The sequence below is a fragment of the Aegilops tauschii genome, chromosome 7 (assembly GCF_002575655.3).
Source record: "Aegilops tauschii subsp. strangulata cultivar AL8/78 chromosome 7, Aet v6.0, whole genome shotgun sequence".
NCBI lineage: Eukaryota > Viridiplantae > Streptophyta > Magnoliopsida > Poales > Poaceae > Aegilops > Aegilops tauschii.
This window is the reverse complement of record NC_053041.3, coordinates 7,882,307-7,909,588: the sequence shown is the minus strand read 5'-3', so window position 1 is coordinate 7,909,588 and position 27,282 is coordinate 7,882,307. Positions and strand designations below refer to the sequence as shown.

General features: G+C 45.4%; 3 protein-coding genes and 1 pseudogene across 3 annotated transcripts; all 4 read left to right on the top strand.

The window, feature by feature from the left end:
* The first annotated feature begins 6,183 nt into the window (after nt 1-6,183).
* LOC109734466 (uncharacterized) lies at nt 6,184-10,137 on the top strand. The gene is made up of 3 exons (XM_020293676.4): nt 6,184-6,426; nt 6,496-6,692; nt 9,609-10,137. The coding sequence occupies exons 1-3, from the start codon at nt 6,313-6,315 to the stop codon at nt 9,898-9,900; spliced, it is 603 nt and encodes a 200-aa protein (XP_020149265.1). The 5' UTR covers nt 6,184-6,312; the 3' UTR covers nt 9,901-10,137.
* Nucleotides 10,138-10,862: 725 nt separating this feature from the next.
* Nucleotides 10,863-12,118, top strand: LOC109734465 (expansin-A17). Its single transcript, XM_020293675.2, has 2 exons — nt 10,863-11,107; nt 11,387-12,118. Exons 1-2 carry the CDS (start codon nt 10,912-10,914, stop codon nt 12,019-12,021), a joined length of 831 nt encoding a protein of 276 aa, XP_020149264.1. The 5' UTR covers nt 10,863-10,911; the 3' UTR covers nt 12,022-12,118.
* A 4,696-nt stretch (nt 12,119-16,814) lies between these two features.
* Nucleotides 16,815-18,722, top strand: LOC120961862 (7-deoxyloganetin glucosyltransferase-like; annotated as a pseudogene).
* A 114-nt stretch (nt 18,723-18,836) lies between these two features.
* LOC109734473 (uncharacterized) lies at nt 18,837-20,267 on the top strand. The gene is made up of 2 exons (XM_045230876.1): nt 18,837-19,431; nt 19,507-20,267. The coding sequence occupies exons 1-2, from the start codon at nt 19,224-19,226 to the stop codon at nt 20,265-20,267; spliced, it is 969 nt and encodes a 322-aa protein (XP_045086811.1). The 5' UTR covers nt 18,837-19,223.
* The last annotated feature ends 7,015 nt before the right edge of the window (nt 20,268-27,282 follow it).

Genomic DNA, 27,282 nt, shown 5'->3' with positions numbered 1-27,282 from the left:
AAAAACAAAGAAAGATATATAAAAGAAAAAGAAAAAGAAATCAGAAACTGAAAAACCAAAAAAACAATGTGAAACAATGTAATATAGCAAAAACAGAGAATACCAGTGAAACCGTAAAGACGGAACACAACAAAAAGATAGAAAGAAAAAACCAAAGAAAACAACAAAAAAGCAAAAGAAAACTGGAGAACGAAAGAAAAAAAGAAAAACCAAAAGAAAAAACGAAAGAAAAACCGATATGGAATAGTCAAATACGGTGAAAACCAAGGAAAACTGGTGAAAACCATAAAGCAAAAAAGATAAAAAAGAAAACCGCAAAAAATGGGACCACTCTAACCATAATACAGAAATTGGTGAAAAAAACCACTGAAACTGGGAGCGCCTATATGGCACCCCCCGCTCCCCCTTCGCGCACTGCTGCGCCGGCCCATGTGCGGACCGGGACGCCGCCTTGTTTTTTTTTGCTTTTTCCTTTTTTTTCAGTAATTCGGGATATCAAAAAGTTCTAAAATTTCAGAAAAAGTTGCTAATTTAAAAAAACCAATCACGAATTCGATACGTATTCACGATTAGAGAAAAATTCTCAGGAACTCAAAAACTGTTCACGAATTTGTAAAAGATGTCCACAAATTCAAAAAATGTTCATGATTTTGAAAAAAACCATGATTCAAACAAATGTTTGTTAATTCCAAAAAGGTTTGTGGATTTGAAAAAAAATGTTCATGATTCAAAACAATTGTCACTAATTTGAAAATTGTTCACGAATTTAAAAAGAATGTTCACTAATTCAAAAAATGTCCGTGAATTTGAAAAAATGTTCATGATTCAAACAAAGTTTGCTAATTCGAAAAATATTCACGAATTTGAGAAAAATGTTCATGATTCAAAAAAATGCTCGCTATCTCGAATTTTTTTCGTCAATTTGAAATAAATGTTCGCGATTCAACAAAATGTTCGCTAATTCGAAAAACATTCAAAAATTTGAAAAGAAATGTTCACGATTCAAAAACATGTTCGCTAATTCAAAAAATGTTCACGAATTTAAAAAAAATGTTCATGATTCAAAATAATGTTTACTAATTCAAAAATGTTCACAAATTGGGAAAAATGTACAATATTTTGAAATTTTAGTCTATAATTTCAAAATGTTCATTATTTAGAAAAACTTTTCATGGATTCAAAAACATGTTCATGACTTAAGAGAATGTCCACACATTTCAAAAAAATGTTCAAAACTTTAAGAAAATGTTCACAATTTCGAAAAAATGTTCGTGAGTTATAAAAAGTGTTCACGGTTACAAAAAAATGTTCATGATTTTGGAGAATGTACATGAATTAGTAAGAGTAAAACCACGTTTTTGAAGAAATGTTCATCATTCAAAAAAAAAAGTTAATGACTTAAAAAATAAATCACAAATTAATAGATTTTTGGAAATTGGAAAAAATGAGTAAAAATGAAAACATATAAGTAAATAAAAAAGGAAAGAAAACAGGAAAATAAAAATAAAGTAAAAAAACCGGTTCAGGGAAGGTTCTAGAACCGTCCCAAAAACGGTTGGGGGTGAAACCCCCGAAATGGGCCGGCCCATGTTAACAACTGCGAGCGAGGGGGGGGGGGGGGGTACGTGCTACGTCGCTCCCCGTATAGGAATCCCGACTGAAACTGGACGTAAAACGACCGAAACGAACAACGAAGCGACCCCTATGCCGGCCCATATGCACGGCGCTGCGGTTGAGGGGAGCTACCATCTCGTGTCAGGCGAGATATAGCTTTGGCATGCCACAAGCCCTAAATAGAGTCTGCGCTATACATATACCGACTTAAGCGACAGCTGACAGGTATGTCGCTGCCTAAAGGCAACCCGTAATGGGCCGACAACTCAAGATGTGGCCCGTTAAGGCATTCCTCTTTACTGTGTTTTCTAAAAATCCAACAAATAACCTAATATACATTTAAATATTTTAAAAACAAACTTAAATCATAGGGAAAAACTATATATAAAGAAAAATATTCAGGTCCCTCTCAAAAATGTCCACGCGTTTAGATATAATTGTTCATGTATTTGTAGAAATGATGTCCCATATTTAAAATATATTTGTACATGTGAGAGAAGTTCATTTATAAAGAAGTCCATATGTTTTAAAAATGGTTACTCATGTCGTCTTAGTTATATTCATGTTTTTGAAAAAAATTGCAATCAAAACAACAACAAAATTAAGAAAAGGAAAGGAAAGGAAAATATAAAAATAAAACAGATAATAATTATGGAAAAGCAGCGAAACAGAAAAGGAAACTAAAATGACATAGAAAAAATAATAGCCTGGGGCTCTGTTACTGCTCTGATCCACTAATGAAAACTTGCAGCATCGCGTCGTGAATCCCTCCTACACCCGCTCTTTCTTTTTACTATACAAAAGAATGTGGCTAGCTTCGAGTGTTGTGGTAGGTGTGTACGTGCTAGAACGTGGTGAGTCGAAAAGAAATTGTAATAGCGCATACGATGGAATGATAAATCAAAATTCCACTGTAGTCCTAAAACTGTACAATCCAATACTAATGCTTGAACCATTTCTCTTGAGCCTAAAAGGTTGTGGGACAGCAATAGAACCACGAAGAAATTGGTTGGGATAGGACAGAGTAGCGAGGAGGTGCGAAGTGACGTCGGTTGCGGGATGACGACAATGGTGGCCTTGAGCGGTGGTGACGGTCTTTTCTCCTACTCTCATATCTAATAGCAACATGACAAACCAAGTGTTGTCAGTATTAGGCTACGTTGGCATTACGGTAGATTCTCATAGTCTCATTTGCCCTGCCCACTTTTTCCTAGGGCAGCCCAGTTCAGCTATTACAAACTAAGGCTTAAAACTCGTGGGGCTTCATACCGATGGAGAAATCATGGTTCCTTTCCAAAACTGAAATAGGAAAAACATTGTGCATTTATATCCAATCACCGACTCTTGTCTCCCTCCCCACCCTCGCACCTAATCCCCACAATATCACTCCCGCTACAACTCCCCCAGTGTCTTGCTACACAGAGCTCAGTGAGAAGTATCTATCGCTGGAGCCGGACTAGTCAAGATCGAGGCTGATGACCTTGTGCCCAACGCCCCTGTCCGTTGGACGCCAGGTCCTCACTCTGGGCACAGTCAGTTCTGTGTAGTTCAATTCAACACATGTCCAACATTTTCGTAGATTTCAATTCAATAGACTTTCAGTGTTGTCGTAGATTTCAATTCAATGCCCATTCACAAGCAGCTATGTACAACGATAGTGATCTCTTCCGCATATGAAGTATGAAAGCAACATGATCATGTCATCTTTAACTTTGTATTTTTCATATCTGCACTATCACGAACATCACCCGCAAGCATCAATCAAGAATTCATCTAAAACATAAGTAAAAAACCACACAATTACAATCCAGGGGCATTACTACATTTTAACGGACAATTCAGACAAGAATACCATATTGCAACAGCTGAAACAATCTAGACTGTTGATTCTCGCGGATTTTGTGCACAGCTAATCGCTTGAGAAATTCTCAGAATCCAATTCCGCAAGTAAAAGGAACATGCCCCTTAGAGTCTACCATCAGCAAGGGTGGATAACGAACCTGCTCGGCTTATTTAGGCTCAGCTCATTAGGGGTCGTGATCATTAAGGCTTGGCTAGTTAAGCATGTTAGCCTTATAACGAGCTAAATCTTAAAGGTCAGGCTTAGTTCGTTATAAGCTCGTGAACGCTCTTTTTTGTGTGTGTGAATAATACGGAAATTTTATTCCAAAGTCACAGGGTTACAGTCGAGAGGCAATAAGTCCTCACAACATGGAGGACATCTGCTCATCCATACCGCAGTACAAGACTCGCTACGGCTATAATTTGCCATACAATCTGCTACCCTATTTTGAGTCCTACTAATATTTTGTGGAACAAACTCCCTCTCATCCATACAAAATAGCGCAACATACGCCGGTCTCACATCACAACTCGCCTAATCGCCTCCCACTGCGCAGCAAAACACATGAGACTGGGTTGTGCAATAAGAGAATAAATCACCGAATAATCACGAGTGGACATGGTTCCACGCGAGGATGGAATCACCTCCGTCCATGCGTACGTGATTCGTGTAGTATTTGTACAACCAGCCCGTATATCTATTTCTCAGCACCGCTCCAGTGTAGTATAGGCCTAGTATTCCACAGCCAATAAGTGAGTAAGGCCCACTGCATAATAACTACACTGATCCATGCTATTGATTAGAGGATTTAATCTCATTTATTTGTACATTCAACGGCAGCGTGCACCACCCCATGCATTTTCTCCCCATTCATCGTATCCATCCCGCAGCTCGTCCCTCACTCAACTAGCTTCTCTAGTCCATGCACACGGAGATCTAAGAGTTCCTTCATCCCAACAATGGAGTTGTGGAATTGTAGCTATACTGGAGTCCATCTCTCTCTCTCTCTCTCTCTCCATACTGGAGTCCATCTCTCTCTCTCTAACCTTCCGTCGTCACCACAGCTTGATGCCATGGCCAGCTTTTTCCTCTCAGCGCCAGGTTGAAGATGAACAATATTGGGCGACATATGTGACATCTTCACCTGGCACACCTCAACCTGTATTCATTTATTAGGAGCAGGTTGTGAAGTGTTAACTACGTTGGAAGCATGCACCCTGTCCATAATCACACCAGCTCTCTCCACCTAGCATTGTTCAATTTAGAAAGTGGGGTATTTTAGTTTCGTCACTTGTTTCAACTATTGGTTTAGAATTGAAATCCTTACATTTATCAATTCCTTACTGAAAAATCAATTAACTCCATTCTTCGTAGTTAACTCGAATCATGAAAAAAGTAGAATTTGAATTTTAAAATGCAACATTAATAAAAAAATCATTTCGTCTATTGATAGAAGATCAGGCAAAATTCTACATAAAGGTTAAAATATTTTTACATGGCTTATAGAGAACGAGGTTTCTTTTCACGTCTTCGGTTTTGATCTCAGCTTCACAAGCATACATGTTAACCAAAAATTACAATTCCCATTTAAAAAAATTAGAGACATCAAAATCAACTCCGCACATATATTTCTAATTGAAAACTTACGATATGAAAATATCTGCGAGCTGCATTTAATTATCTAAATATATGGGAGCAAGTTTGTCATGGTTACAGCTAAATTCGTGTGCTTAGTCGATGTTCTATGTATTAATACTATATTAATATATGTAGTAGTAATATATTAATTGGTAAATTAGGACTAATCATCATACAAGTGTGTTTAATCATTGTGCCAGTTATTAGCTCTGTAATATCTAGGGCTAATTAGCCTATGAGTCTTACTCTATACACTAAACCATCCAGTTTGTCATGAATCAGTCGCTATGAATAAAGCTTCTTGTATCAGCATTCCGTTGATTCATCTGCCTATTGATGAGTAGCACATTAATACATAGGATTGGCCACCTAATCACAAGTGTCATAAAAGAAGTCTGCAATGCAAGGAGACGAACATGTTGGATATATGTCAGCGCGTGCGTATACCCAAGAAAGTAAAACGCAGGATCAGTATCGATATGCTATAACATGTGTATCAACGTTTCTGCTGGGGCCATCTCCTCTTGTTCTTCTGCTCTCCACAGGGACGCAACTCACAGAGAAGCTACAGTGCAGTTATGACAGATATGAGAATTAAAGAACGACCCAACACCTGCAAGGGGCGTTGCTACCAGACAGCTAGTATCCATACGAGAATTAAACGAGACCTGGCCCATGCGTGTCAGGTATAACGTTACGTATTTACTCTGGCCTGCAAATTACCCGCCATGTATTTTGCAGTGGCCTATATTAAGTAGCAATCGTGATGCATATGCGGATGTGCGAGATTTTGGCATCGCGTGCCACCATGTCCCAAAAATCCGCGTCCAATAAATCACATACTACTAAGGTTGCGGAGGCGGCTGGTTGATTGTGATTAACTGAAGTAAAGCTATAGTCAATTGAGAATCTTAATGAGTTTAACAATCTGTTCTTAGGAGTTGAAAATAAAAATTGGCTCCGCAGGTCAAGCTAAAACGAGCCGACGAAACGGGCTTGTTGAGCTCGCCGAGGTTCGTTCGACCTACGGCCCTTTCCAAAAAGGAAAATGAAACCCACATTAATATCCAGTCACCGGCTCATGGGCCCCTCGCACCCACTCCCCACTCCTCCCCACTCCCCACTCCCCACTCCCACCAGTGTCTGTCTCCCCACACCGAGCTCAGTGAGCCCCAGCAGCCGCCGCCGGAGCCGGAGCTGCTCGAGACTCGACGCCGATGGCCGGGTTCGCCTCCTCGCGGCCGGCCTCCCTCGCGCTCTGCGGCTTCCTCATCTTCCTCAACGTCTTCGCCTTCCTCCTCGCCGTCGGCGCCGAGCAGCGACGCAGCACCGTACGCCCCCCCGACCACCCCTCCTCCGTTCGCGCGCCGCACCGGCTGATGGCCCCTTCTTTCTCGCAGGGTAAGGTGGTGCCGGACGAGTACGACGAGCGCTCCTACTGCCTCTACGACACCGACGCCTCCACCGTCTACGGCGTCTGCGCCTTCTTCGTGCTCCTCCTCGCGCAGCTGCTGGTCACCGGCGTCACCCGCTGCCTCTGCTTCGGCCCCGCGCTCTCCTCCCGCGGCTGCGCCGTCGCCGCCTTCGCCGTCTCCTGGTGCGCCTCGCTCAACCCTAGATTTGGCTCGATTCGTGCTCTGTTCCTTGGGTGTACGGAGATCTGCTTCTCTTACTTTAGAACCACTATGACTTGGGAGTACAGAATTGTTTTTCTTGTTTTGAGCGCTGAAAATTTTAGAATGCACCATGATAATACGCCCACTGAAAGTGAAATCGCTCGCCGCCTGTACCGTTCTGCGTATCAAGCTTTGTCTATAACAGAGAGAATCTCTCTGAAGTACTATCATACAGCTTGTACTAGATATCGTAGATGCATACTGGAAAACCTGCTGTTTTTTTTACTTAATCTGCCCGGACCCTGGTCTCTTAAAGATTTGGGACCGAGGCACACCAACTGTGATGTTCTGAATTGGATTCAGGTACCAAAGGTAATTTTGTGTTGGTTAATTGTAACTAGCAGTCATCATTCTTGCTCCAAAACTAAGTATTGAAGAAATGTAATTTGTGGATATCTCGACAACATTTTACTACACGAGACAACATTTTATTACACACTTCAGTTGGATTACCTTCTGACAAAATCTCCAGCTTAGACAAGGTTACTCAGCCTGCCCATTATAATTTATAAGAAAGTTTTATGCAACTTACACTCCTGGCACGTTGTGGCCCTGCAATCCTGCAGATTCTTCAGGTTGGACGATATTATTCCCTTATAAATGAAAAACAGAGTACTCAGACCAATCCACTCCATTCCTAGTGGGATGGATGAAACTCACACTTGTTCTGCAAGTGTATATTCAATTTCTTTTAGGAGGTATGTTGCATTAGTGTGATTGTGTGAATGTTGGTGCCTGGTTGTGCCTAACCCTGTCATTTCAAGTTCAGTTGTTCAAAAGAGCAATGTACTTTTTTTTACCAAATTCTGTTGGATCATAATAAATTCTTCCTGAAACTAGCTTGCTATCGAAAGGCTTCTCAGTGTGTTAATTCATATTCTAAAAGTCCATCCATAACAGCACAAATTTGCTACCTGCATTTTAGCCTTTTCATCATAGTGTAGGCCATGCTATTGCTCCTGGCTTCTCTAGAACAATCATGTAAAACCATGAGCAATACGTGTGCTGCAGCCTGCCACATGCTCTCTGCGCCGAAGACAAAGCGGTTTTTCCATGTTTGTACTCTTGCCCACACCATCGCTGGACGATGACAATCAATGTCGTCATGTCACCATTATTTCATCTCTATCTCTATGCCCCCATCAGGCGTCATCGCTTTTCACAAAGAGCAGATAAGGCTTCACTAATGCGCTAATGCGTGTATGCAGTTACTCAACCTCCTCCCTCAAATAGTACATGGGACAACACAGCCACGGCAATGAACAAAGATGTGAACATTTTAGCCTAAAAAAGGATGTGGAGATTTAGTTCTTTTTGATAAAAAAAAATTAGTCCTTTTTGGCAATGCCGATCTTCTAAAGAAAAGTTAAGAGCCGCAGATTACCTGGAAAAACATTTAGTTCTAATTGTATTACTAGAACTATTAATTGCATTACTCATCCAGTACTTGAAAAGTTGTCTTTTTGGACACGAGATGTTTCTAGGGTCTTCTGGCTCGCATATAAGCGTGTACACGTGCTCGATCTCGGTAAGATAAGACCAGGTTCTGTAAAGATATAAAAGGCATAATTTGGATGCACTACACCGAAAGTTTCTGGAGTACCATTACGACTACAATAAAAAGGTAAACCAATGGTGCCACTGCCACATGTGTGGCATATATGGCTTACTTGTATGTTTAAGCTGCAGAACCAATTTGAGAGTATGCTTGTTCCATGGTTGGAACACAAATAGAAAGTTATTTGTGGGTGTCTTGATTCTTATTTTTTTTTTTGAGTTGGGGTGTTTTGATTCTTGAAAGCAATATTTAGTGTGGAGCCTACATTCTAAGGTGTAGTATCTGCTAATGCTGTCAGAACTATTGTATGTAAAGTCGATAAGTTTATTTCTAAACAGTAAAATGTGAGCTTTTTAAAGAGAATCTTTTAATTAGCTAAATATTTGTTTATGTATTTCTTTTCGTCTTGTTTTGATATATTAAACCTTTGTAAGTCCTGGCTAGCATACTTCAGGGGCTTCAAGCTTGATCTTCTTAATGCACACATTTTCATTGAGGATATTTAATGAAGTGTCTTTCCTTGTTTTATAGTGGAACATACTTCTGTACTCTAGAATGAAGGGCGATCAATCATAACGGTCAATAACTCTTTAGATTCTTGCACATCTGCATTTTCTGTTATGATTTTACCAAGCGGTCTATGTGGTTGGCATCATATACCATCTTTTGAGCTTTCCTATTCTTCAACACTTATTTTCATAATATTACCATTACCTCAAGTTTGTTCTTTTAAGTTGTCATTTTTTTAATTTTTATTAATTGGTCATTATGGAACCAATGGTTCTCTTACCCTCTGTTACAGTCTACCGCTATTTCCTACTAAACCCAATTCAGAAGTCTATACTTAATTCTTCTGAAACCATGAGTAAGTAATGTAATCTGAGCAAAGCAATTAAGTAATTTATGAATTTTCGGCGTCTTTGAAATGTTATGGCTTATGTAATTTATGAAATACCATTGTCTGGGAATGTATATGGTGTGGAGAAAAGTGACTCGTGTCTTATTAGGACTCGAAAAATACAAGCAATCTGACAAATCTCATAATATCATTAGAAGCAGAGTAGAAGCAATTTGGAGCACTAGATTATTATTACTGTGAGAACCTCATAATAGCAGGAAGTTATAGTCGACTTCTGCAAATCTTTTTCCTGTTTTAGTTTCGGCGACATTTTTCCGTTCTCTGTAATAATTGCTTACTTAAGACTCGATACTCAAGACTGCTGTTTCGTCGTGATCATCATTATCACTCTGACAATGCCATGTTCATACCTGTTCCCAGGCTGACGTTCCTCGTCGCGGAGGCCTGCCTTGTCGGAGGATCCGCGAAGAACGCGTACCACACCAAGTACCTCGGCTACTACACGAAGCACGACCTGGTCAGCTGTGCCGCGCTCCGCAAGGGAGTGTTCGCGGCAGCCGCCGCCATGATGCTCATCAACCTTGCAGCCTCCCTGGTGTACTACTGGAGCTACTCGAAGGCGGCGGACGGCGGGTTCATCAAGCACCAGAACGAGGCCGGCGTGGGCATGACCGACTACGGCCTCGACAGGGGCGGTGGCCCCGGGCTCTGAGTGAGTGAGGCTTTGTGTCCCTTTGCTTGTCGCCTGGGCTGGGAGGTTGCTGTAACTTATGTGTGCCTGAAGCTTTGTGCTTGCACCTGCATCTGATGATCTGAGTGACGCGGAACAGTACTGTAACTGCATCATATGTTTATGGTGTGGATCGCCTTTGAGGTGTACTCCAGAGACAATGTTGCATGAACTGTCATGGTAAAAGTAAAACATTGCAGTGTAATACTGCTTTTCCCATGCTGGTTTAGGTTTGCTTCCTTTTTGTTCGTGTAAGCTGTGGTTCTGGTGAGGTGGCTCATATGTTGGCTAGATAGAGTGGACCACTCATATGTTTGGTTTATTTGATGTGTTGGCATTGTATCCATGACCTTGTAAACTCTGAATGTTTGCGGAATGAATGAGTCAGCCTTGATAAAAAAACAGAGAAAAGATGAAGACTACAACATAATGTGGGAGCTTATCAACTCCAACGAAAAAAAAAGGAAATAGCCTTTTTGGAAAATGGAAAGTCTTGTTTGGAAAATGTTTTAGTGTACATGATGTATACAGGTCAGAAGGTCGAATGGTTTTGGAAAATGGAAAGTCTTCTGTATGGCAGAAAATTAAAAATGTTCTTATTTTGGTAAAAAGTCAAATCTTCAAGTGTTTTTTAGATGAAGTCAAATCTTCAAGTGTTTATGAGATTGTTTTTATTTTTATATAAATGACGGTCGCCGAAGCCCAGGTTCGTGGGGCTGCACTGGCCACTGGGCTTCTTCCGGCCCATGATGATGGAACACGACGACACAGACGTGCGCCCATGAACGCATGGATTCTGTCGGCCGGCCCGGAGAAAAGAAATTGAAGAAAATCGTGCGCCCAACTCGTTGAGACAGGCGCATGAACGTGGCGCCAACGAGCTTTGTGCTCTGCTCTGCTATAAACTTGCATTCGCCTGAGAAGTACGCATCGACCAACTCCGGCGTACGACATCGATCGACTGGGAAAGGAATCCACCTTGGAGGATCGGCCATGGCGAGGACTCCGGCGACTGTAGCGGTGGCGGTGGTGCTGTTTGCGGCGGCCGTGGCCCAGCTGGCCAGCGCCGGCTTTCCTAACCAGTACTGGCCGGCGCCGTCGACCCCTTCCACCGGCTTCCCGACGTACGGCTGGGAGAACGCCCACGCCACCTTCTACGGCTCCGACTCCGGCCTCGGCCACGACTTCGGTACGTGCCCCTCATAGCACACCCGCGTGCACCATGCACACCGCATAGGCACGCTAACTAAGTTCATATGTTTTTCAGAATCGCGATTTTGTTGTACGATTCTCTGACTCTACGATTCATACCAATTCCTATAATTCTATTCTATGACATTGGTTCATAGAATCTATGTTTCTACGATCGTGATAGTTAATATCCTATGATTTGTGATCATGCACCGGACCTCCGATCCGATTCAAAATCGTGATGACAACTTTGCATACACGCATATGCATTGTGCAGGCGGCGCGTGCGGCTACAGCGGCAGCGACATCGCCTCGCTCTACTCGACGAGGACGGCGGCGATGAGCACCCCGCTGTTCGCCAAAGGGGACGGTTGCGGGCGGTGCTACGAGATCCGGTGCGTGCAGTCCAAGTGGTGCGTGCCGGGGTCGCCCTCCGTCGTCATCACCGGCACCAACCTCTGCCCGCCAAACTGGTACCAGGACAGCAACAACGGCGGCTGGTGCAACCCGCCGCGGAGGCACTTCGACATGGCCCCGCCCTCCTTCTACATGCTCGCCCAAAGGGTCGCCGGGATCGTGCCCGTCCAGTTCCGCCGCGTGCCGTGCCAGAGGAGCGGTGGCGTCCAGTTCTGCCTCATGGGGAACCCCTACTGGCTGCTCGTCCACGTCAACAATGTCGGCGGCGGCGGCGACATCGGCCAGATAGCCGTCAGGGAGACGGGCGGGGTGTGGATCCAGATGACGCAGAACTGGGGGATCACGTTCCAGGCCTTCTTCGAGCTGGACAGGTCCAAGGGGCTCCAATTCATGATCACCGGCGGCACCGACGGCAAGACCATGGTCGTCGGCGACGCCGTCCCCGCCTGGTGGAGCACCGGCCTCTGCTACCAGGGATCAAACAACTTCTGGTAGATCCATATGCATGCATTAACCCGATCATACATATACTTCGATCCGTCTGCAAGTGTTTTTTTCTCTCATTATAACCGATGAAGCTTGGAGTTGTAATCTTTTCTTCATTTTGTTCTCATCTTTAATTTTGTCATCAATCAGAGTTGTCTTGATGATGTATATCCTTGGTTTCTGTACATTTTTGTATGTGTACAGTAGCACATCTTTTCACTCTGATGCACGTTATCCTTTTTCTTTTTCTCTTTAAAGTGGACTTTGCTGTTTCCTCATTCTGGCCGAGAAACTGTTATTTTTTTCATGGTAATACGTGTGTACTTCATATAATAAAGGTCAAAATACAAGGCACATAGATCAACTTGACAAAACTGAAAAGATAATAGAATGCCAGCCTTTGCACAAGGACCCCGATAAGGCGCGTATGTTCGGCCTACAGACACCCCAGCCCGAACAAATCGTTCGGGAGGGCAAGGGCATCGACCGACTGATTCGTTCGGGAGGAGAATGAACCAGCAACGCCCCACCCACCGGGCCCTACAGGCCTTTTTTCTGTTGAAAAGAAAAAAGAAGGCCTGAGGGAGACCTGGACTGGGGGTCCTTGGACCGTGCCTCATTTCTCATGGGCCGGACAGGTGGACCGCACTACAACCGCTGGAAGGCCGGAGTACGAGGTGGTTTCGTCTCCGCGTAGGAGACCATTGGAGTCTTGGTGTGTCGTCCAAGTCAAGATAGAAGATTCGGCATGTTTATTTCCTCATTGTAACCTATCATATGTAACCCTAGTACCTGGTGTCTATATAAACCAAAGGGTTTAGTCCGTATAGGCTAGAACAACAATCATCATCCTACTCGCCTAGGGTTTAGTTCATCCGATCTCGTGGTAGATCAACTCTGTAATCGTTCTATACACTTCAATATAGTCAAGCAGGACGTAGGGTTTTACCTCTTCGAGAGGGCCCCGACCTGGGTAAACATCGTGTCCTTCATTCCTTGTTCGCCATTGATCCAAGATCCACAGGTTGGGACCCCCTACCCGAAATCCACCAGTTTTGACACCGACATTGGTGCTTTCATTAAGAGTTCCGCTGTTGGGTCGCTGAAAGGATTAATGGCTTGCCCGTTCATGAACGACGCCATCCTCGCTAGGGACATCTTCATCCCCGGCCAAGTTTTTACGTTTGGTGGCAGGGATCAAACAACTTCTGGTAGATCCATTCCATCCGGCCATGCATCCATGGCGACGATATATATATATATTCCTACATACTTCGATTGACCATCGATGCTGTTTGCAAGTGATTTTGTTTCAGTCATATTTGTCCACTGGAGCTATCTCCATCATGTATATCTTTGTAATTTTTTGTACAAGTCTTAGAGCTTGATTTGTTTCTATCATCTTAATTATGATGCTAAGGGCATCTTCAACAGGGACCCTCAAATGTGGACGCATCCACTTGTGCATTTCCTCGCAAACCAGAAGCAAACCTGTCGGTGTTTCACGGGCGTCTAGACATCCAAGGACGAACCAAAAACCACCATGTGTCCATCTCTACTCTCTGTCTGCACGGCGGCTGCTCCTATTTACAAAGTTTGACTAAGACAAATCTTATATGTAGAGTAAAAAGGATCGGAGGGAGTATTTGTGGATGCTTGCATAGAGGGTATAATCATAAGTAAGTTGTTTGTTAAAGTAAGAACAACACATTATTATAGGTTCCACTGCACAAAAATTATCAAAACAATGAACGATAACTCAATAAAACTTGTGAAACTCCTTTGTATCCTCGAGAACGCCTTGATCCTTATATAAGTCAAACAACCAGCTTGTCCTTAGCAATTAAGAATTTGTCCACTACTTTATGCACCATTGCACTTTTGTTACTTCATGTGTTCCTGCAATTACTTTTGCTTTCGAACAAACCATCATACACTCTTTGCAGCAGTCAAATCTTGCTAGTTTCCATCAATGGATTCATTCTACACCTTGTTAGATTCGACACTTTTACTTATTCCCTACACGTGGGTTATCAAGCGGCGAGGTCCGGTGGCCATTGACATCTACGCCCGACAGTCTCCCGTCGCAAGTTGCAGGAGAGTCGGGAGGCCTTTAAGTGTCTTGAGATGGCGCACACTGATGAAGAGTACATGGCTGAGCTCCGCCGGATGCATTCGCCGAGGAGCGCCGGCGGCTTGAGATGTACAAGAATGGGGTTAAGGACGAGTCTGGCCGTCCAGTGGCGCTACCGACGAGGTTGGGTTGCCTGGTGGGCAGCGGCTTCGAGTCCAGCGACGACTAGGACAACATCATGGATTGCGGGACGCTCATTAAGGAGAACGATTAGGTTTCTTTTTTTCTTTTTAGTTTCTTCAAATTGAGTAGCTTATGCAATGTAGTTTAAATTTCATGTCATCCAATATGTAGTTTGAATCGAATGTGTGTACAAATGGACTACTTTCAAACTTTGTTTGAATCGAATTTGTAAATTTTTATGAGGATATAAATTTAAGAGTTTGGCCAGGAAACATTTTTTTAACTTCTCAAATATAAGAGTTAGTGTACAAGGACGCTCTCGAGGGTCTAAATTTAAGAGATGGACTAAAGATGTCCTTACATATTGGACTTGGATGCGTCAGTGTTCCTATTTCACTTTTATCGAATGTTTTTTTGTCGAATAATGCTAGACCTATGAAAAATCTACAAAGGTTTACTTAACTTTTTCAACTATAATTCATTTCCGCCCTGAATTCAACTGGGTCGGCCCCTTCACTCTCTATTACCAACCATAATTCTCCACATGAACTTGTTTGTAAAAAAATTAAGTAATCTTTTGTAGATGCTGAGTGTCCACAGACAAAATACATTCGGTGAACTGATGAATTGAACTAGTCAACTAAGCCTAGTTAGGGACGTGAGTCGGGGACACTCTCTTCACCCAGCTGTCTCCTCCCCAATTAGGATTTTTCTGCCTTCCGCCAGCGGCGCCGTTGGTTCCGCCTCGTCTCCAGTGGCCTTAGGGCCATGAGGGCGCGGTGGTTCCCGCCCCTTCCTGATGGTTGGGCTTCGTTTTTAAATGTGTCTTCGAGATTTGTTAGGGTTTGTGTCCTGCTCAGGAAGGTGAGATGGCGGCGGCTGCCTGAAGATGAAATAAGCTTCTCCCCGCCTAGCCCCCACTCCGGTGGTGCGTCTAGCATTGCCGGTGGGCGTGGGGACGTGTCTCCGGCGGATTTGCTCGGATATGTTCGTCGTTTGTCTATGTTCATGTGTCTTCAGGTTGGATCTTTCCGATCTACGCTAGCTACTCTTCGCCGGCGGCGGTTGCTGTTCCGGTGTGCTGGTCCTATATGGTTTTAGCACGATGACTTCTCGACTGTCTACTATAATAAGTTTTGCCCGGCTCCGGTGAGTGAGGGGCGATGACGGCTGCGCGCCTTTGGCTCGCTTCAATGCTGGTAGTCGTCGCTAGATGGCCTATAGATCTGGATATAATTTTTAGGCGGCTGCTACAAATCAGCCGGATGAGATGATTTCTTAGAGAAATCATCCGCCTGTTTAGCCATCCGATTAGCGTGTTGGAGTCGTTGGATCATAGTAGGCAGCACTGAGTTTTCAGCACAGCACCATTGCAGCCCGGCGCATAGCTCCAAGCCTCCAACACAGTACCGACGACGTCCGGTGAGCTCCATTGGAACCGGAACGAGCTCCAACGCAGCATCGACACTCCGGCGAAGCTCCATTGCAACTCCGGCCGAGCTCCATAGCAGCACCGACGGAGCTCCAACGCAGCATCGACGCTCCGGCGAAGCTCCATTACAACTCCGGCCGAGCTCCATTGCGGCCCCGGCGGAGCTCTGACGACTCCGGCGAAGCTCCGTTGAAACTCCAACCGAGCTCCATTGCAGCCCCGGCGGCAGCCCGTTGCACTGCAGTTCCGACGTCCACCGGCATGTTGCACTGCAGCTCCACCGGCCGGCATGTAGCGCCACGCCCGCTGCACAGAGCTCCGCCACCGGCGGGCCGCACGATGCATGTTGCACTGAAGCTACCTCCCGCCCACCGGCGAGTTGCACTGCAGCTCCGTCGCCCACCGAGAGCTACGAGGACGCGACACGCGCGCTCCATGGAACCATCCACCGCCGCTGACGAGATCCACGGGTTGCAGCGCTCCTCTCCGCAACACCGGCGGCGCTGCATCAACACGCTCGGCAACACCAACCGTGGCTGACGGTCCCGACGATGCGGCCGTTTCCTCCGTTGGCGCCGGCCACGGCTGCGACACCAGCGAGCTGTGCGATTGCAACTTCGGCGACATCAGCCGTCGATTTGAGACAGGATTGCAGCAGACCCATGGTGGCTGCGACGGCTGGTTGTAGCACTCCCCCCGGCGAGATTCTCCGGTTGTAGCGCCGGTGAGCGCTGCCGCGAGCGGCGCATCCAGGGCCTTGTAGCGCCGGCGAGATTCAATAGACAGTTTGTGAGTGGTTTGCAGTCAACGCGTGGTGTACGGGGAGAGAAGAGACGTGTGGTGAGTGCTTCTCGGTTGAGAATTGGGATAAGCACTAAGGGTGGAAGCTGTGAAGCGCGAGGCCCACCTGGACACATGTCAAATGTTAGACGCGGCTTACGCTTGGGATAGATCATCCGGCTGATTTTAACACTTTCCCTAATTTTTATTATTTCTGGTATTCGTTGTGCTCCCATGATAGAAGAGGAACAGATAGGATGTTTTAAAAAAACTGATGATCTGAACGGCACAAGGCGGCACGAACATGCTCTCGTGGCGGAGAACACATGCATATAAGCTGTCCACATCACATGTAGACAGCTAGCGAACCACCCAATAGATTCCCAAGCCAAACGGAATGGCGTCCGTGCATATAAGCTGTCTCCTGGCTCTCTAGTCTTGGCCTGCTAGTTGAGATTCAGATCCAATACACGAACAATTGGAGCCGGCCGGTGAGTCATGGACACCGCTGGACCGGCCGGCGAGAAGCCGCACGTGGTGTGCTTGCCGTTCCCGACCCAGGGACACATCACGCCGATGATGAAGCTGGCCAAGCTCCTGCACTGCAAGGGCTTCCACATCACCTTCGTCGCCACGGAGTACAACCACGGCCGCCTCATCCGCTCCCGCGGCCCGAGCGCCGCCGCGGGCCTCGCCGGCTTTGGCTTCGCCACCATCCCGGACGGCCTGCCCTCGTCACACGCCGACGCCACGCAGGACCCGGCGTCCCTCGCCTATTCCACCATGACCACCTGCCTCCCTCACCTGCAGAACCTACTTGCTGGCCTCAACAGCACATCCGGGGTGCCGCCGGTCACGTGCGTCGTGGCAGACAACCTCATGAGTTTCGCCGTGGACGCTGCGAGGGAGCTCGGCCTGCCGGCCGCGCTGTTCTGGACGGCCAGCGCCTGCGGCTACATGGGCTACCGCAACATCCGTCTCCTCATCGACCAGGGCATCATTCCCCTCAAAGGTATCCTCCTAGCTATCCTTGCAGTGCAAATTTGACTGTCTGAATCTTGAGTCTCAATAACTTTTTTTTTGCAGATGAAGAGCAACTGACAGACGGGTTCATGGACATGCCGGTGGACTGGGCGCCTGGGATGAGCAAGCATATGCGGCTGAAAGACTTCCCAACAATTCTCCGCACGACAGACCACGACGACATCGCGCTAAACTTCAAGCTACACCATGTGGAGCGTGCCGAGGCCGCGGATGCAGTCATCATCAACACCATGGACGAGCTCGAGCAGCCGGCGCTCGACGCGATGCGTGCCATCATACCGGCCATCTACACCATCGGTCCGCTCAACTCCCTCACCGACCAAATCGTCCCCTGCATGGACCCCCAGCACAAGGTAAGCTCCAGCCTCTGGAATGAAGACCACAGCTGCCTGCAGTGGCTCGACGGCAGGAAGTCCCATTCCGTGGTGTACATGAACTCCCGGAGTGTAACCGTCATGAGCAATCACGAGCTGGTAGAGTTCGCGTGGGGGCTGGCCAACAGCGGCCAGGACTTCCACTAGATCATCAGGCCGGACATCGTGAAGAGCGAGGCCGCCGTGCTGCCCCCTGAGTTCTTTGAGGCCACCAAAGAGAGAGGCCTCATGGCGAGCTGGTGCGACCAAGCGGTGGTGCTGAGGCATGATGCCGTTTGTGTGTTCCTGACGCACAGCGGGTGGAACTCGACGGTCGAGGGCCTCTGCGGTGGTGTGCCGATGCTGTGTTGGCCGTTCTTCGCCGAGCAGCAGATCAACTGCCGGTACAAGTGCCTCGAGTGGGGGGTGGGCATGGAGATCGGTGACGACGTGCGGCGGGAGGTGGTCAACGAGAGGATCAAGGAGGCGGTGGGTGGGGAGAAGGGTAGGGAGATGAAGAAGAGAGCAGCGGAGTGGAGGGAGGTGGCTATTAGATCCAAGGTGACATCGTTGAATAATCTTGACTCACTAATCAATGATGTGTTACTATCCGGTAAAAAAACAGTTAGCACTTATTCTTACGTACCAAAGGTGATGGGATCGTTTGGAACGTCACAGGTAATGCCCACAGCGTTTTGTACGGACCTTTGTAGATACCGATTGCCTGCTATTTCTCGATCCCGGACTGTAAAATGTTTCTTTGTTAGCAATAACAATAGTTGATTTAGAACCTCTAGGCGTGGCCTTAAAGTTGATTATGTGCGTGAGCAAAAGACTAGGTCCAGGGCCGGCTCTGGCCCTAGGCGAACATGGGCGACGCCCAAGGGCCCATGTTTTGGGGGGGGGGGGGGGGGGGGGGGGGGGGCATCACCACATATGTGTGTGTATACCTCCTGCTTTTATACGGGCTGAAAAAAAGGTTTGTGCTAAAGGGCCCAGCGGAAAAGGCCCCTGATCGGGAGAGGAAAAGGCATCGACCAGGCACGCGGACGTCTCGCCTCCTGGTTCGCTTGTCTGTTCGACTTCGACGCCTCGCCTCGGCCGCCTGCCTATGTCGCTGCGCGGTTGCGCCTCCGGCCCTGACCCCCGAGATCCTGCAGTGGAGATCGCCCAGGCCGTGAATCCGTCTCCCTAATCGCCCATTCACCCTGCTCTGCTTTGCTCAAGGAGACAAGGAGTCAAGGTAATCTGAAGTTCTGAACACTGCGTACATACATATTTGCCTAGTGCCCTAGTCCTCTTAGATCAGCTGATCTGATTATTCTTTAAAATCTTAGGTGTTACAATGCCACCAAGACAAAAGTCCGGTGCTGAGAAAAGAAAACAAAAAAAACGAGAAAATCAACTCATTGAAAAACAAAGAGGTTCTTTAAATAGGTTCTTTCCTGTGGTAACTAGTGTTGATAATCAAAGGCAAGAATCTGAACCGGGACAAGATGATGATCATAATTCAAATGATGATCCTGAAGTCAATGAACATTCCTTGGATGACAGTAAGTAACTAACTAGCGTCGATTTTTGTAGAAGTGAGTAAGTAAGTAACAACATATTGTTGTATTTAAATGCAGATATTGATGCTGATGTTAATGAGGACAACACGGGAGAGGAAAATTCGCAGCCTTCACCTGATGCTCGGAATGGTGATGAACAAGATGATTCTCTTTTATCTATATATGATCCTAGGACATGGGATAATCTTGATAATCGGAAAAGGGACATTTCAATTGAAAAGGGGCCGGTGAGAGAATTGGGCTTGGAGTTCCCTGCCTGCCCTGATGATGTCGAAGGTAGACGTTTTTCATATGCTTACTATTCCAGAAAATTAGCTAATAAAGAGGTTATGGACAGAAAGTGGTTGGTTTACTCTAAAGAGTTGGACAAAGTTTTTTGTTTTGCCTGCAAGTTGTTCAAATCAAACCAGAGCAGGTCTTTGCTAGCGTCTGATGGGTTAAGGGACCGGAAGCGTCTCAGTGGAAGACTCCAAGAACATGAGAGCAGTGTTGAGCATTTAACAAACATGAACACATGGAATGATCTAAGGTTGAGGTTAAGCAAAAATCATACAATTGATGATGACATGCAGCGGGAGATTGCAAAGGAAAAGGAGCGGTGGAGACAAGTTTTCCTAAGAATAATTTCTACAGTGAAGTTTCTTGCAAAACGTAATTTGGCATTTCGAGGAACAAAGGGGAAGTTGTATGAAGATAATAATGGTAAATTTTTGGGCACGGTTGAAATGATTGCTGAATTCGATCATGTGATGCAAGAACATATTAGGCGCATTCAAAGTAATGAAATACATCATCATTATCTTGGCCACACTATTTAGAATGAGTTGATTTCTCTCCTTGCTGACGCCGTGAAAAAGGTTATCTTACGCACCATCAAGGATGCCAAGTATTTCTCTGTTATATTGGACTGTACCCCGGATGTGAGCCATGAAGAGCAAATGACGCTAATTGTGCGTTGTGTCAATGTTGGGGAACGTAGCAGAAATTCAAAATTTTCTACGCATCACCAAGATCAATCTATGGAGTTTACTAGCAACGAGAGGGAAGGAGTGCATCTACATACCCTTGTAGATCGCGAGCGGAAGCGTTCAAGAGAACGGGGTTGATGGAGTCGTACTCGTCGTGATCCAAATCACCGATGATCCTAGCGCCGAACGGACGGCACCTCCGCGTTCAACACACGTACGGAGCAGCGACGTCTCCTCCTTCTTGATCCAGCAAGGGGGGAGGAGAGGTTGATGGAGATCCAGCAGCACGACGGCGTGGTGGTGGAAGTAGCGGGATTCCAACAGGGCTTCGCCAAGCGCTGCGGGAGGAGGGAGATGTGTCACGGGAGGGAGAGGGAGGCGCCAGGGCTTAGATATTGCTGCCCTCCCTCCCCCCCACTATATATAGGGCCAAGGGAGAGGGGGGGGGGGCGCAGCCTTGGCCCTTCCTCCAAGGAAGGGTGCGGCCAGGGAGGAGTCCATCCTCCCCAAGGCACCTCGCCGAGGTGCCTTCCCCCTTTAGGACTCTCACTTTCCCTTATCTCTTGGCGCATGGGCCTCTTGGGGCTGGTGCCCTTGGCCCATATAGGCCAAGGCGCACACCCCTACAGCCTATGTGCCCCCCCGGGGCTGGTGGACCCCCTTGGTGGACCCCCGGACCCCTTTCGGCACTCCCGGTACAATACCGATAATGCGCGAAACTTTTCCGGCGACCAAAATAAGACTTCCCATATATAAATCTTTACCTACGGACCATTCCGGAACTCCTCGTGACGTCCGGGATCTCATCCGGGACTCCGAACAACTTTCGGGTTACCGCATACTAATATCTCTACAACCCTAGCGTCACCGAACCTTAAGTGTGTAGACCCTACGGGTTCGGGAGACACGCAGACATGACCGAGACGACTCTCCGGTCAATAACCAACAGCGGGATCTGGATACCCATGTTGGCTCCCACATGCTCCTCGATGATCTCATCGGATGAACCACAATGTCGAGGATTCAATCAATCCCGTATACAATTCCCTTTGTCAATCGGTATGTTACTTGCCCGAGATTCGATCGTCGGTATCCCGATACCTTGTTCAATCTCGTTACCGGCAAGTCTCTTTACTCGTTCCATAACACGTCATCCCGTGATCAACTCCTTGGTCACATTGTGCACATTATGATGATGTCCTACCGAGTGGGCCCAGACATACCTCTCCGTTTACACGGAGTGACAAATCCCAGTCTCGATTCGTGCCAACCCAACAGACACTTTCGGAGATACCTGTAGTGCACCTTTATAGCCACCCAGTTACGTTGTGACGTTTGGTACACCCAAAGCATTCCTACGGTATCCGGGAGTTGCACAATCTCATGGTCTAAGGAAATGATACTTGACATTAGAAAAGCTCTTAGCAAATGAACTACACGATCTTGTGCTAGGCTTAGGATTGGGTCTTGTCCATCACATCATTCTCCTAACGATGTGATCCCGTTATCAACGACATCCAATGTCCATGGTCAGGAAACTGTAACCATCTATTGATCAACGAGCTAGTCAACTAGAGGCTTACTAGGGACATGGTGTTGTCTATGTATCCACACATGTATCTGAGTTTCCTATCAATACAATTCTAGCATGGATAATAAACGATTATCATGAACAAGGAAATATAATAATAACCAATTTATTATTGCCTCTAGGGCATATTTCCAACAGTCTCCCACTTGCACTAGAGTCAATAATCTAGTTCACATCACCATGTGATTAACACTCACAGGTCACATCACCATGTGACCAACATCCAAAGAGTTTACTAGAGTCAACAATCTAGTTCACATCACCATGTGATTAACACTCAATGAGTTCTGGTTTGATCATGTTATGCTTGTGAGAGAGGTTATTAGTCAACGGGTCTGAACCTTTCAGATCCGTGTGTGCTTTACGAATGTCTATGTCATCTTGTGGATGCTACCACGCGCTACTTGGAGCCATTTCAAATAACTGCTCTACTATACGAATCCGGTTTACTACTCAGAGTCATCCGGATTAGTGTCAAAGTTCGCATCGACGTAACTCTTTACGACGAACTCCTTTTCACCTCCATAATCGAGAAAATCCTTAGTCCACTAGATACTAAGGATAAGTTCGACCGCTGTCATGTGATCCATTCCCGGATCACTATTGTACCCCTTGACCAACTCATGGCAAGGCACACTTCATGTGCGGTACACAGCATAGCATACTGTAGAGCCCACGTCTAAAGCATAGGGGACGACCTTCGTCCTTTCTCTCTCTTCTGCTGTGGTCAGGTCTTGAGTCTTACTCAATACTCACACCTTGTAACACAGCCAAGAACTCCTTCTTTGCTGATATATTTTGAACTCTTTCAAAATCATGTCAAGGTGTGCGTTCTTTGAAAGTATCATCAGGCGTCTTGATCTATCTCTATAGATCTTGATGCCCAATACGTAAGCAGCTTTATCCAGGTCTTCCTTTGAAAAACTCCTTTCAAACAACCCTTTATGCTTTCCAGAAATTTTACATCATTTTGGATCAACAATATGTCATTCACATATACTTATCAAAAATGTTGTAGCGTTCCCACTCACTTTATTGTAAATACAAGTTTCTAACAAACTTTGTATAACCCAAAACCTTTGATCACTCCATCAAAGTGTATATTCTGACTCCGAGATGCTTGCTCTAATCCATGGAAGGATCGCTGGAGCTAGCATACCTTTTAGCATCCTTAGGATCGACAAAACCTTTCTGATTGTATCACAACAACCTTTCCTTACGAAAACTGGTAAGGAAACTTGTTTTGACATCCATCTGCTAGATTTCATAAATGCAGCTAATGCTAACATGAATCCGACGGACTTAAGCATCGCTACGGATGAGAAAATCTCATCGTAGTCAACTCCTTGAACTTGTGAAAACACTCTTTGCCACAAGTCGAGCTTCATAGACGCTAACCTTACCGTCCACGTCCGTCTTCTTCTTAAAGGTCCATTTATCTCAATGGCTTGCCGATCATCGGGCAAGTTCACCAAAGTCCATGCTTTGTTCTGATACATGGATCCTATCTCGTATTTCGTGGCTTTTAACCATTTGTCGGAATATGGGCCCACCATCGCTTCTCCATAGCTCGTAGGTTCATTGTTGTCTAGCAACATGACTTCCAAGACAGGATCACGCATTACTCTGAAGTAGTACGCATCCTCGTCGTCCTACGAGGTTTGGTAGTGACTTGATCCGAAGTTTCATGATCACTATCATAAGCTTCCACTTCAATTGGTGTAGGTGCCACAGGAACAACTTCCTGTGCCTTGCTACACACTAGTTGAAGTTATGGTTCAATAACCTCATCAAGTCTCCACCATCCTCCCACTCAATTCTTTCGAGAGAAACTTTTCCTCGAGAAAGGACTCGTTTCTAGAAGCAATTACTTTTGCTTCCAGATCTGAAATAGGAGGTATACCCAACTGTTTTGGGTTTTCTATGAAGATGCATTTATCTGCTTTGGGTTCGAGCTTATCAGCTTGAAACTTTTTCACATAAGCATCGCAGCCCCAAACTTTTAAGAAACGACAACTTAGGTTTCTCTAAACGGTGTCGTCTCAACGGAATTGTGTGGTGCCCCTTTTAAAGTGAATGCAGTTATCTCTAATGCCTAACCCATAAACGATAGTGGTAATTCGATAAGAGACATCATGGCATGCACCATATCCAATAGGATGCAGTTATGATGTTCGGACACACCATCACACTGTGGTGTTCCAGGCGGTATTAATTGTGAAATACTTTCCACAATGTCTTAATTGTGTGCCAAACTCGTAACTCAGATACTCATCTCTATGATCATATCACAGACATTTTATCCTCTTGTCACGACGATCTTCAACTTCACTCTGAAATTACTTGAACCTTTCAATAATTCAGACTTGTGTTTCATCAAGTAAATACACTCAGCATCTACTCAAATCATCTGTGAAGTAAGAACATAACGATATCCACTGCATGCCTCAGCACTCATTGGACTGCATACATCAAAATGTATTACTTCCAATAAGTTGCTCTCTTGTTCCATCTTACTGAAAACGAGGCCTTTCAGTCATCTTGCCCATGTGGTATGATTTGCATGTCTCAAGTGATTCAAAATCAAGTGAGTCCAAACGATCCATCTGCATGGAGTTTCTTCATGCATATATACCAATAGACATGGTTCGCATGTCTCAATCTTTTCAAAAACGACTGAGTCCAAAGATCCATCTACATGGAGCTTCTTCATGCGTTCTATACCAATATGACTCAAATGGCAGTGCCACAAGTATGTGGTACTATCATTACTATTTTATATCTTTTGGCACGAACATGTGTATCACTGCGATCGAGATTCATTTTAGGTGCAAGACCATTGAAGGTATTATTCAAATAAACAGAGTAACCATTATTCTCCTTAAATGAATAACCGTATTGCGATAAACATAATCCAATCATGTTTATGCTCAACGCAAACACCAATCTCGATGGTAGAGGGAGCATGCGATGCTTGATCACATCAACCTTGGAAACACTTCCAACACACATCGTCATCTCACCTTTAGCTAGTCTCCATTTATTCCGCAGCTTTTATTTCGAGTTACTAACACTTACCAACCGAACCGGTATCTAATACCCTGGTGTTGCTAGGAGTACTAGTAAAGTACACATTCATATAATGTATATCCAATATACTACTGTCGACCTTGCCTGCCTTCTCATCTACCAAGTATCTAGGGTAGTACTGCTTCAGTGACCGTTCCCCTCATTACAGAAGCACTTAGTCTCGGGTTTGGGTTTAACCTTGGGATTCTTCGCTAGAGCAGCAAATGATTTGTTGTTTCATGAAGTATCCCTTCTTCCCTTGCCCTTCTTGAAACTAGTGGTTTTACTAACCATCAACAATTGATGCTCCTACTTGATTTCTACTTTCGCGGTGTCAAACATCGCGAGTTGCTCAAGGATCATCATATCTATCCCTGATATGTTATAGTTCATCACGAAGCTCTAATAGCTTGGTGGCAGTGACTATGGAGAACCATCACTATCTCATCTGGAAGATTAACTCCCACTCGATTCAAGTGATTGTAGTACTCAGACAATCTGAGCACATGCTCAACGATTGAGCTTTTCTCCCTTAGTCTGCAGGTTTAAGAAACTTGTCAGAGGTCTCATACCTCCTGATGTGGGCACTAGTCTGAATCCCAATTTCAGTCTTCGGAACATCTCATATGTTCTGCGACGTTTCAAAACGTCTTTGTCGCCACAATTTTAAACCGTTAGCATTACGCACCAAACTATCACGTAGTCATCAAAACGTGTATGTCAGATGTTTCGCAACATCTACAGACGACGCTGAGGTTCAGCACACCGAGCGGTGCATTAAGGACATAAGCTTTTTGTGCAGCAATGAGGACAATCCTCAGTTCACGGACCCAGTCCGCATAATTGCTACTATAAACTTTCAACTAAATTTTCTCTAGGAACATATCTTAAACAGTAGAACTAAAGCGCAAGCTATGACATAATTTGCAAAGTCCTTTTGACTATGTTCATGATAATGAAGTTCATCTGATCATTTAATGAACTCCCACTCAGATAGACATCCCTCTAGTCATCTGAGTGATACATGATCCGAGTCAAACTAGGCCGTGTCCGATCATCACGTGAGACGGACTAGTCATCATCGGTGAACATCTCCATGTTAATCGTATCTGCTATACGACTCATGTTCGACCTTTCGGTCTCTTGTGTTCCGAGGCCATGTCTGTACATGCTAGGCTCGTCAAGTCAACCTAAGTGTTTCGCATGTGTTCCGAGGCCATGTCTGTACATGCTAGGCTCGTCAACACCCGTTGTATTCGAACGTTAGAATCTATCACACCCGATCATCACGTGGTGCTTCGAAACAACGAACCTTCGCAACGGTGCACAGTTAGGGGGAACACGTCTCTTGAAATTTTAGTGAGGGATCATCTTATTTATGCTACCATCGTTCTAAGCAAATAAGATGTAAACATGATAAACATCACATGCAAATCATAAAGTGACGTGATATGGCCAATATCATCTTGCGCCTTTTGATCTCCATCTTCGAGGCGCGGCATGATCACCTTCGTCACTGGCATGACACCATGATCTCCATCATCGTGTCTTCATGAAGTTGTCTCGCCAACTATTACTTCTACTACTATGGCTAACGGTTAGCAATAAAGTAAAGTAATTACATGGCGTTATTCATTGACACGCAGGTCATACAATAAATTAAGACAACTCCTATGGCTCCTGCCGGTTGTCATACTCATCGACATGCAAGTCGTGATTCCTATTACAAGAACATGATCAATCTCATACATCACATATATCATTCATCACATCCTTTTGGCCATATCACATCACATAGCATACCCTGCAAAAACAAGTTAGACGTCCTCTAATTGTTGTTGCAAGTTTTTACGTGGCTTGTATAGGTTTCTAGCAAGAACGTTTCTTACCTACGTAAAACCACAACGTGATATGCCAATTTCTATTTACCCTTCATAAGGACCCTTTTCATCAAATCCGTTCCGGCTAAAGTGGGAGAGACAGACACCCGCTAGCCACCTTATGCAACTAGTGCATGTCAGTCGGTGGAACCTGTCTCACGTAAGCGTACGTGTAAGGTCGGTCCGGGCCGCTTCATCCCACAATGCCGCCGAAACAAGATAAGACTAGTAGCGGCAAGAAGAATTGGCAACATCTACGCCCACAACTACTTTGTGTTCTACTCGTGCATAGAAACTACGCATAGACCTAGCTCATGATGCCACT

Coding starts and splice junctions, on each gene's coding strand:
- LOC109734465 (XM_020293675.2), top strand. CDS start 10,912: ATGGCGAGGACTCCGGCGACTGTAGCGGTGGCGGTGGTGCTGTTTGCG. Junction 11,108..11,386: donor CGGCCTCGGCCACGACTTCG/GTACGTGCCCCT, acceptor TGCATTGTGCAG/GCGGCGCGTGCGGCTACAGC.
- LOC109734473 (XM_045230876.1), top strand. CDS start 19,224: ATGCCACCAAGACAAAAGTCCGGTGCTGAGAAAAGAAAACAAAAAAAA. Junction 19,432..19,506: donor TGAACATTCCTTGGATGACA/GTAAGTAACTAA, acceptor ATTTAAATGCAG/ATATTGATGCTGATGTTAAT.
- LOC109734466 (XM_020293676.4), top strand. CDS start 6,313: ATGGCCGGGTTCGCCTCCTCGCGGCCGGCCTCCCTCGCGCTCTGCGGC. Junction 6,427..6,495: donor CCGAGCAGCGACGCAGCACC/GTACGCCCCCCC, acceptor TCTTTCTCGCAG/GGTAAGGTGGTGCCGGACGA. Junction 6,693..9,608: donor GCCGCCTTCGCCGTCTCCTG/GTGCGCCTCGCT, acceptor ACCTGTTCCCAG/GCTGACGTTCCTCGTCGCGG.